The sequence below is a fragment of the Myotis lucifugus genome, unplaced genomic scaffold, assembly GCF_000147115.1.
Source record: "Myotis lucifugus unplaced genomic scaffold, Myoluc2.0 scaffold_5, whole genome shotgun sequence".
In the NCBI taxonomy this organism is placed as follows: Eukaryota; Metazoa; Chordata; class Mammalia; order Chiroptera; family Vespertilionidae; genus Myotis; species Myotis lucifugus.
This window is the reverse complement of record NW_005871053.1, coordinates 2,472,143-2,483,838: the sequence shown is the minus strand read 5'-3', so window position 1 is coordinate 2,483,838 and position 11,696 is coordinate 2,472,143. Positions and strand designations below refer to the sequence as shown.

General features: G+C 36.3%; 1 protein-coding gene across 2 annotated transcripts in view; it reads left to right on the top strand.

The window, feature by feature from the left end:
- Positions 1–1,965: 1,965 nt before the first annotated feature.
- Positions 1,966–11,696, top strand: part of PPP1R1C (protein phosphatase 1 regulatory inhibitor subunit 1C) — a 100,691-nt gene continuing 90,960 nt past the window's right edge. Inside the window, exons 1-2 of one of the 2 annotated variants that reach the window (XM_006083038.3) lie at positions 1,966–2,046; positions 3,686–3,746. In XM_006083038.3, the coding sequence (XP_006083100.1) occupies positions 1,966–2,046; positions 3,686–3,746 (142 nt within the window). Of the gene's footprint in view, positions 2,047–3,664; positions 3,747–11,696 lie in introns of both variants that reach the window. The other variant, XM_023743669.1, reaches the window with a different exon arrangement.

The following is an 11,696-nucleotide window of genomic DNA, read 5'->3' as shown; positions in this document are numbered from 1 at the left end:
TTTTATATAATTTGAAAACATATCCAGAGAAATAAGTTCATTAATGATATTAATTCAGATTTTCTTTTAGAGCCTTTCTAACCTATTACACATAATGTAATTTATAAGTTTTCCTTCGACACTACAAGGATGCACCCATCACAAAAGTTCTTGCTGGTCAGCACTGTTCTCCAACTGAAAGTGCTTTCACATCCACATCTGCATTTGCTTTTTTCCCTAGTGGGTGTAGAAATCTGCTTGAATAATGCATATTACTTTCTATGTTCTTTCAACAGAATGTTGCATGCTTAAATCATTAAGATGGGTTCCTGGTATGGGCTCAGATTTTTTTTAAAAAAGAAGAAAAGTTCATTTGTTAGTAACTGGAATCATAGTCAATGTCTAAATGTATTATATAAATCCAAAAACATATAAGAAATCTAGTATTAATTAAACAATATATTTCTTTTAAAATGTTTTTATTGATTATTTAGAGAGAAAGGGGAAGGGTTAAAGAGACAGAAACATCATCCATCATCTGCTTCCTGCATGCCCCCTACTGGAGATCTAGCCCGAAATCTGGGCATGTGCTCTGACCCGGAATCAAACCAGGACCTCTTGATTCCTAGAACAACACTCAACCACTGAGCAACATTGGCCGGGCAACAATACATTTCAAATAAGGAAGTAGAAAACTAAGTACTTTCTTCCATGAAAGCTGCTTCATTGTCAAGCTTCCTTCACAAAAGGAGTCGAATGCATGAAGGCCATCTATGTTATTGCCTGCCCTTTAACATTTACAGATGTGGAGAACAGGCAGTGTTTCTCTACCTTGACCACCAGCCAATAGGACCACCATCTATCATTTTGGAGGTTACACCTTTTATGAAATTTTTCCCCAATTTCTTTCTTTATCTTTGCACATATCCCCACTATTGACAACAAAACACAATGTTGGATACCATTATGTTTCCACTAATGTTTTCTAGTCATTTCTGTATTCTTCCAAATCAGAGGATATATCCAACTCCACCAGGAAATGAAATAGAGGTCATTGCAGCAGCAGTGACCAAGCTGTTTGCTAAATTTAGCTATCCAATAATTTCCACTCTAATGAAAATTGTAGAACTACAATTGTAGAATGTTGAAACAGAAAGGACCTTAAAGGTCATTGAGTCCAACCCCCCATTTTTCTAATGAGAGTATGGGGGCCTAGACATAGCCTGTGGTTTGCTTCAGGCTACAGAGCTTGTTAATGGAAGAGATGGAACCTGAACCAAGATCTGCTCAGCGGGTGGCAATGCTGTCCTCACTACACCACAGATGCTCTGCCTGCTATGATTAATCTCACCTAACCAGATACAGCAGATATTATTGGTTGTGGCTTACCCTCTGTGGCCATTCATCTATTTGGTGGCTGAATGTAAAATAGCAAGGGTGTCTGAATTATAAGTTGCTGCAAGAGAAATGAAATGATTCCATACTCAGACCCTGCCCCCAACTCCAAAAACTTCCTGCTTTATATTCATCAATAATGAATGGCCCATCCCTGCAATACTCAGAGGGAGCTTACGTTGCACTTTTGAGCAGCCGGTTAGTAATGTGCAATGGATAGAGCCTTTCTTTCAAATCCCAGAGCAGCGAGTCCTTCAAGGCTAGCATTGCATTTTCAATTAGCTGCTGAGTGAATGTTTGGCATGTGTGTTAGTGAAGAGGCATACAATTAGCTTATTATTCCTTTCGGTCTTGTGCTGAGAAGATCCTAGAGACTGGTGAGGAACAGTCAAACCAGACATCGGTGTGGATTTTAAAGAGGGAGTTACTCAGACCTCGGCGTCTTCACTTGCTCACGCTGGAATTACAGCTATTTATTAGGAAGCGCTCTGTGTGGCTGGGTGGAGTGTGCCTGAGGAAACACATCCCAGACACCACTGGGGGTTAGTCCTTCTGAGTCCTTCACGTGTCTGACTAATTCTCATCATTGCCATGGAGCCCAACAGTCCCAAAAAGATACAGTTTGCTGTACCTTTGTTCCAGAGTCAGATTGCACCCGAAGCGGCGGAGCAGGTAAGCAGAATTGGGTGGGGACCAGTTATTGGATATAAAGCAACATGGACATACATTCTTGTTATTAATTGAAGGTTTCTCTACCTCTTGAATTTGCCCAGCTTCGTGGATTTCCAGGATACATGAATGAGAAATAAATTGGTTTCCATATGCACTTGTATTTGAGTTGCACTGGGTGAACTATTGCAGCATTTCATGGGATGCAAAATTAGCATCTGTTAGGGAAAATGGTTATGTTAGCAAATCAGATTTGGATCCGAAAATGTCTTTGCTTTTGCTTATTAAAATAGCAGGTTCAACATTTAGAGAAACTTAAAAATAAATTCTAAAATTTAACAACCTTTTATTTCATTATTTATGAAATAAAAAGATAAAGATTCATTTAACAATGAAAGCATTAAATCTTGGAATAATTTCAGATTATAGACTTAATATTTTATTTTAATGTTTTTATTTTATATCCAGAGCAGTAATTATAAATATATGTAACATATGATAGATAGGATGTGTAGGTATATGTATAATTTAAAAAACATTTTATTCAGATATTAAAGATAGTATTTTAACATTTCCTGAATTCCTTTTCCATCTATACTATGTCCTTATGTATTTTTCTCTTTGTCTCTGTCTCTGACTCACATGTGATTGGTTTACATCTGTAGTATTGCCTTTCATATTCAGAACCACTTAAAATATCATTTGTGGTAAAATTATAGCAGCGAGGATGCAAAAGCAAAGAAATTTACAGGGTCATCAACTTAATTCATTAATTTCTTAAAACCTAAGTTATCTCCGAATCTTTTACCAAATATTATATACAAAGCTTTAAAAACAATTATTAAATCTGAGACTCATAATTTTCCACAAGGTTGAAGTAGATTCACCCAGGCTTGGGCCAGTTAAATACAACCTTGAACATGCATCTGTGTGGAATGAGGCATTGGTTCTATCTTGGACAAGATGTCATTGGTAAATTTTGTCTACTCTCCTACTGACATGTACTTCAAGAATTTACCTATATATTCAAAGAATCAAGGACATATTAGAGATTCTAATCATAATATACTCCTATAACTTAAATTAAGAAAAAAACCAAGAATAAAACAATTAGTTTTAAATGAATAACATACCCTCATAAGATCCATATTTATTTTTTATTTGTTGATTTATTCTAAATACTATACTAGAAAATGAGAAAAACTTATAATATTAATTCAAATTAAAAACTCATGCTGTTAAATTTAACCTGCTAGAAATTTGAGTTTTCTAAGCTTCTCTCATTTAGAAATAAGGACAATGGATCTTTAAAGCATCATTAATATTAAGAAATTAGCAAGTCATCCCTCTACCTTCAGTGCATATTAATTTTCAGAGGCATCAGTTGATTGTATACAACAACTTCTTTTTTGTGGAAGTGTAGTAGCTTTTTGGTAAACAAAGGTGATATTCATATATGACAGTTCTACTGTCTGACTTTCTATGTTTCAAAATAAATTTAGTGAGCACCTACTATGTGCCCTCCAGATATTTGCTTTTGTATTTTGGGAAAGATGAGGATGGGACAGCTTTGCAAGCTGCAGGGCAACCTGGAGCAGTGTCTGACGCTCACTGACCTCAGCTGGGCCTTTGTTGTTCACAGATCAGGAAAAGAAGACCTACACCGGCATCACTTGTGATTCTCAATGAACACAACCCGCCAGGTAAAGAAGCATGTTGTGTTTCACACTCACTGATGGAACAGAATAGAATTGTTAGAATAACATCAAAGAGCATGTCATTGCCAAAAGACTTTAATTCTGCATTTCAATTAGCAACAATCTAACAGGTTCATCTCTACAGTGGATCATAAACAAAACCAGAAATAAATATAGAAACTGTCTCAGCCAACAGCCTGCTTTTCTTCTAGAATAACACATTGGTGATGATGATATGCTATGAAATGTTTTGTTAGCACTCGCTGTCCTGTGTTCAGGAGTTTGTATAGAATTTGATTTAGTGCTTACTAATGAGGCTGGTAGAAAGTTATTTAATTAGGTTTCAAAGCTCAAATGACAGCTCTGGAGATGCTTATATCTTTACGGAACAGGTTTTTTTTATCTATGAAAGGCTGTCATGGGTGGGCAATGAGCCAGCATTGAATATAGCTTTGCAGATGATGTCATCTCTGAATAATGCAATTGACAAGTAACCAGATCAATTTTCCTCTCTGTCCATTTGAGAGCCATTCTGAAGGATTGCATCCATTTGTTGAGGTTTTATTTTCCATTTCCTGTAAAAAAGTAAAGCTGATTATTATTTCTGATAAAGAACAATGATCTGCAATACACAAACATTATTTACTTATTAAATGGAGGTGATTTTAATCTCACATTTAAATGCTTTTTCTAGTAACGTAAGACAGCAAAGGTCATTGGATTAATTGGTAGCCAGGCAGGACTTGGTGTTGGATTTTTGTAGGTATAAACAATAAGGATGGACAAAAGGAGTTTGAATAGTGGAAACAAGTCTAAGTATAGATTGTAGTAAGTGATCTGTTTTAAGAATATCAGGACAAAACAGACTGACTTTTTCAGATTCCTTTCTTATTAGAGAAAAATACATAAGAAAAGAAGGTAAAAATTGAATAGAATATTTATCATTGGGTCCAAAAATAGGAATGTGGTTAGCTGATAAAAAAAAACAAATAAGCAGCCTAGCCTGTATAGCTCAGTGGTTGTGTTGACCCATGAATCAAGAGGTCACCAGTTCGATTCCCAGTTAGGGCACATGCCCGGTTTTCGGGCTCCATCCCCTCTAGGGGGCATGCAGGAGGCAGCTGATCGATGATGTTTCTCTCTCATCAATGTTTCTATCTCTCTATCCCTCTCCTTCCTCTCTCTAACAAAATCAATAAAAACGTATTTTAAAAAAACACAAAAAAACAAGCAAATTTATTTTTGATGAAAACAAAGAATCATAATTTGATCCCACAATTTTAAAGTGCTGTAGCATTTTAAAATCATTTTGAAATATATTATCTCACTTAAAAATGTTAACTTATATTTGGGTGAATAAGAGGTGCAGATGATACGCACTCATACTTTACAAATAAATACAAGTAAGTAAATACAATAATGAAATCTCAGATTGGAGGTAATTTTATAGCAATTTTTCATCACTGTCTTTGTTCATAGTGGCAGACTTTTCCATAATGTCCTAGAACTTACCTCCCTATGCCAACCTTGAAAAGGTTTGCCCATCTTGATTTCTAGATGTCCTTTGACTACTAAAGAGCAGCTTTCAGAATTCTGCAGGCATTGTTACTGTTTGAACATAATATAACCAGGGAACTCATTTGAGCTCCCGAAATAGTAACTACAGCTTCTTGAATGCCAAATATTTGCCATTTGTAGTTGAGGAAAGTGTGCATCAGAGAGGTGAGGTGATCTTTGCAGAATTCCTTCCACTGGAAGTGACAGATCACACAAACACAGATCATTCTGGTTCTAGAGCCCATGCATTTCCTATGGCATGATTCTGGCCCTACAAATTTCAGTTTGCAATACACAGTGAAGGCTCTGTAAATGTGACTAGACATTCAGGTCCAACCTTTAAATAAGTCCATTGTCTCTAGACCACTTTGCTTAGTAGATAAGGAATTATATTTTAATATCCCTGTGAACAAAATTTATATTTTCTCCAGAAGCCTTTTCTTATCAGACCTCCTAATCACTAGATGGCAGTGTGCTAGTTCCCTTATAGACTCCATCATTTTCTCCTTTTATACACACCTTTGGAGAGGACTTAGATGCAAACAGCATCTCGCGGAGAACTGTGTGGTTTTAGCATCTCCCTGAGTCTTCATCCTGCTTTTGGAAATGAGGATAGTTTAAAAGGACTGTCGGTCTTTGGCTGTGTATATAGCAATGTGTAAGGCAACCAGAGATTTGAACTATTGATCGGTTCTTGCAGCAAAAACCCAAATGCTTATATAGTTTTCTCAGTAAAAATGATCTAGAACCATGATTATTGAGGAAATAAGTATAAGGACCAAACAAACAAAAAAACAGCAACAAAAGAACATCATATGAAACCCAACCAACCCTGGATGCTAGTTTTTATGAGACGTGTGTTCTTGGGTAAGGGACCATATCTACAAGCTTTATTTTCTCATCTATAAAATAGGGATTATAAAGTCCATCCTTCCTACTTCACAGGGTTGTTGTAATGATTGAAAGAATTAATGTAAACACACTTTAAAAATTGCAAAGTGCAACAAATGTTAGGTGTTGTTAGCTTATGTGTTCTGGAATACAAGCTTTGCACATGATATTTAAGGTTAAGATATAAAAACTAGATTTCATTTATAATCTTCATAATCTGATTTGTACCAAATATTTCTGCCCTATCCAACAATTCCTTATGTTTCAAATATTACCTGAACACTCTCTATCAAACAAAACAAGACAAATAACAGCAACAACAACAAAAACCTTGTTAAATGTTAAATGACCTTTTTTAAGCAATTGCTTCTTTTAGCTCTCAATAGCAATATGTTCTTTGACAAATAAAAATTGATTGCAGCTTTCAATCCTGGCAAACTAAACAAATTTCTTTAATATATTGAAATTGCCCAGGAAACAAGTGAGTGTTCTTGGAATCAGATATCATTAGTGCTGTTAAAAATCCCTGAAAAACCTTTCTTTATTGTCAATTAATGAAGCAAAGAAAATTAAATTTTCCATATAGAGACATAATTAACAAACCTTTTCAACTTATATGATTAGATCGTGTATTGCAATCCTTGTTAAATGAGTTAAACGTAGCTTATTTTTTTTAACCTTTTCAAGAGTTTGCATTCCAGCCAGTGTAGCTCAGTGCTTGAGCATCAACCTATGAACCAGGAGGTCACGGTTTGATTCCCGGTCAGGGCACATGCTGGGTTGCTAGCTTGATCCCCAGTAGGAGGCTTGCAGGAGGCAGCCAATCAATGATTCTCTCTCATCATTGATGTTTCTATCTCTCTCTCCCTCTCCCGTCCTCTCTGAAATCAATAAAAATATTTTTTAAAAAGTTTGCAGAAATAATAATAAAATAATATTTGAAAGATTTAATTTTAAATTTAGAAATACATATACATTCTGTTTATATTTGGTAGAGGAGAAAGAGAACAGAAAGATGTTTCAACATGTAAATCCAGATTGTTTACTAGTTCATCTGCGCTGCTCTAATCACATAGGTGAAGTGGGCACCTGACTGGTAGGATTGCAGGGGCAACACAATGCCTGTCGATCCCTTTCTAACCAGTAGCCTAGGGCTCTCAGCAGGAGAAGCACCGCAGTAACAGATATGTAACCTGTTAAGGATCTATCATCCTCTGGCATAGATTTATCAGTTTAACTCAAAATAATGGAAAACAGTACAAAAAATTTTTAAATTGAAAACAGCATGCCTAAGAAAATGTAATAGCAAAGGGTGTTTATGGTGGAGAGGGCAGGGACTATGTGCTTGCTCCTAGGAATGACTCTGAACAGCCAGAGGCAATAAAACGATTCTGGAAACTTGAGATGAGGGGGTAGAGAAGCGCGAAAGAAAACTTTCACCTTTTAAAAATTTTTTTTTGGGGGGGGGGGCTAATAATGTGAGTGACCTTGTAGAAAACTGATTTTTTGTGCATTTTCTGTTAAGGGCTTATTTACGATAAGTTCTCTGAGGCTATACAGTAGAGCTCATTGTCTATTCCTGTACTGTGTGCTCTTTGCTTTTACTCTTGGGAAATCTGTAGTTAAATAGTTTGGTTCCTGTTTATTTAGAGGGATGACATTTTCTCTATTCCGAAATAAATGCAATGCCACTTTCTTCAATTTATTTAATCACATTTCTGTATTTACTTAAACTTACTTGTCTTTAAGTAGACTTATGAGAAGTTATATATTTGATCACCAGTATTAGAAATCTAGAATTGGAAAAGAACTTCAGAAAATACCTAATCTAACCACACATCTTCATGAAAGATACGTAAATCAACCCAAGTCCCAGAAACTCACTCCATTTTATATATCTCTGAGAAGAATCCATAGTTACCCCAATTTTTCAATTCTGGATCCAATCATTTTAGTTGTTAGAAAATTAGTTTGTTACCCCAAACTTGAGTAATGCCACACTTCATTCTAAAGTAACTCTATTTATTGTCTTCAATGAAAGTTTATTTACTCATCTTTTAAAATATATACAAATAGTCTTTCTCATTTTCTCTTCTGGATGAATATTCCAAGGCCCCTCTAAGGCTTGAATGAACTGTATCCAAATTATCCTTGTCTGTTGGCCTTTGGAACCCAGAGCTGTACACAACCTTCCAGTAAAAAGCCAGCCTCGACCAGCCTTCTGACTATTAAATTTTGTGGCCCCCATTCTTTTCCACTTACGGTTAAGCAGAGACAATATGGTTACAATTAAATTTAATGGGCCTGATGCCTGTTAAACACCAGTGAACCAAAAAAGACCTGGATCTTAGTGAACATTTGGGTCAGTACCCAGGAGTTTTGGCATCATTTAAAATCGTTATGTACATCTAAAAAATGAGACCAGAAATATAATGTAAAATGTTTTGGGGATGATATGTATTGCACTTTTTATCACAGCCACATTTTGGGGCTATTGACTTTCTCTTTGGCACTTTTAGCTCCAAATATTCTTAGAACTGAGGAATAAAAACAAAAACATTTTCTTTTTTTTTTTTAAATTTTTATTTCTTAAAGTATTACAAACAGTATTACATATGTCTCCTTCCCCCCACCCCCTTGACTTTCCCCCCGGCCTCCCCTACCCCCCAGTGTTTTGTGTCCATTGGTTATTCTTATATGCATGCATACAAGTCCTTTGGTTGATCTCTTAACCACCCCCCCCCCCACCCTCCCCAGGCTTCCCACTGTAGTTTGACTGTTCAATGCTGCTCTGCCTCTGCATCTATTTTTGTTCATCAGTTTATATTAGTCTTTATTATCCGTTTCAACCTCACCGGGGCCGTCCCCACCTCACCAGGGCCGTCCCCACCTCACAGGGGCCGTTTCGGCCTCACCGGGGCCATTTCAACCTCACCGGGGCTGTCCCGACCAAAAACATTTTCTTATATGGATCAGGATCCTACATATTAGTTTATATGAGTTATATGAATTAAATATCACACTGTCTCTCTTCAATCTTGATAGTAAGTCCAGTCAGTAGAGAGAACTAGGCTTTCAAACGGACTGTCCTATTCAGGTCTACACACTGAAAAAGAATCCATAGTCCCTTCTGGATGTGGCATATGACTTTCTAAATGAAGCTTGCATTTTAGAACTCTAACACTAAGTTCACTAATGAGGTTTTGAAGGCTTTGTATTTGCAATCCTGAGAGACATTGGATGGTATCTAGAGAATAGTGCTGGACTCAGATTGAGTTGTTCAAACAGAGGCTCCAGGAATTTCTGTTGATGGGAGATTTTGCAGGGTCAACAAAGTTAAAGTGGAGATTTATTTCCAGTGTTGGGGCATTCGTATGCACACAATCTCTTTTCGTGGAGTCTGTGTAACGAAACGAATGATTTGTGATCGAAAGGCAGTGAGCACCTTAAGTGCAAGCTTCAGAAATCACAATGAAGATTTTTCTGGGACTCTTAATGAATGATGGGTAAGACATCATAAGCCCGGACCTGGAGATGCCTGTCACCCTCAGGGACCTCCAATCAAATGTGTTCAAATAAAAGCTTTACTGGACCTATAGTCCAGGGAGTTCTGTTTCATTCTCGGTTTTCTCATCTTCTCTGAGAATGTGGTTGTAATTCATTCTGATCCACAATCCCTGTTGATTGTTCAGCTTTTATTTTTCCTTCTTAGTATTAATGACAGTCAAAACAAAGAAATGTCAATGCTTGAAGGCCATTCAAGAATCAACTGGTATCAATTTCTAAGGAATTTCAGGAAAAATTGTATTTTTCTCCTCAGCATTTATTTTTATGAGTTATTGAATGCCAAACCATGTGAAATGATATAAAGACAAGTGATGCATGTAGCTCTCAGAGATACAATTGATTGACATATTTTCCCATAACTATTTAATCTGTTCAGCCAAATAGCCCAATCAGTTGGAATAGTTGTGAGCCAAAGATGAGTTTCTAGTTCTTAGTCATGCCAAAATTTGCTATACTCTAAATATAATGAACTAGTCTACTCCTCAAATAAATGGAAAAAATGAAAGGGTCAGTTATAAAACTATGAAATAGTTCTACTTTATTTCAGCATGATTACTACTTTTGCTCATTTTGAGTAATATCCTATACTTTTCACCTTTATGTTGATTTTAACTAGAAATAGATTAGTGAAATATGACAGAATTGTGGGAGGGTCAATTCACTTCATTTTTTCTTGTTTTGGACATAACAGATGAAAATAACTCTATAGTACTTTTGTAAGATAGAGAGGCAGTATTTGTAATAGGTAGAGCACTGGCTTTGGAGTAAGACCGGGTTAGAATGCCGGCTTTCCCAGTTACCAGCAGTGAGTCATTAGGTGTGTACTTCATGTCTATGGGCTTGGTTTCCTCCTTTCTTAAATAGGATATTGAGGTATGAGACGGTGCATAGCATAGTGCCTGCAATCAAGTAATACTGAAGACATGCAAACACCCCCCCTGCCCCCCGCCCCGCTGAGAAAAGCTGAGTTCTCCCAAAGCCTGCATTTCTTATTGAAAGGTGGCTCAGCTCTTTTCTAATTCTGACTGCATTAGGCAGTGTCAAACAGTGTCCCCAAGAGATGGGGTTTTATGATAAGAAAAAAAGATGTACCATACTTCCTAATTCATCAGGATAATAATACACAATGAAGGAGATGTTATGTATCTCATACTGTAGTATTTGTTCAACTGAGCATGTTTACAAATATAATTTTTATGAAATATGAGCCCTTTACAGTTTTTAAAATAAGCATGACATTGGTGTCTATAAAGTTATGAACAATACTATTGCAAGCGTTAGAGATCTTTGTGGCAGACTTGTGTGTGACCAAAATTGAAATTCATATTCTAATAGTCTGCGGAAAGAAAGAAGGTTGAGTATTGAGTATAAAAATCCTTTAGAGATATCTATCAAGGTCTCATTTTGGTGGCTTATATTTGATCCCACTTGTTCTCACTTCCATACACAATCTCTGTGCTATATTCTGGCTAAGCTTTTTCTTTGGTTCCTTCGTTTGGTTCTTTGCCAGCTCTTAAGATTAAGTCTAGACAGGCTCATTTGTGTAAATCAGTCTCCATGTTTTCCATCAATTTCTATTATTTAAATTGTAGCATGAGACTCACTTACATTGTAAAAGTTTTCCTGACTAATCTGATCCATTGTCTGGCTTTGTTATTCCAATGCACTCCTGCCACCCCCAACACTTGAAGCTATTCATTGGCTTATACATTCAACTCAATTCAATAAATATTTATCAAATTCTTATTCTAATCCTCCAGGAGCATGAGTTCTAGGTAGCAGAGAATAATATGTATGTCTGGATGAAGCAGGATGCAATTGTAATGATAGAAATCCCAGCTTCTCTCTCCATGGTAAGATGAATTCTGGCCAAGACACAGAAGCACTTATTTATTATGCTCACTGGTCTATAAAACATTTGTATGACGTATTTTGATCATT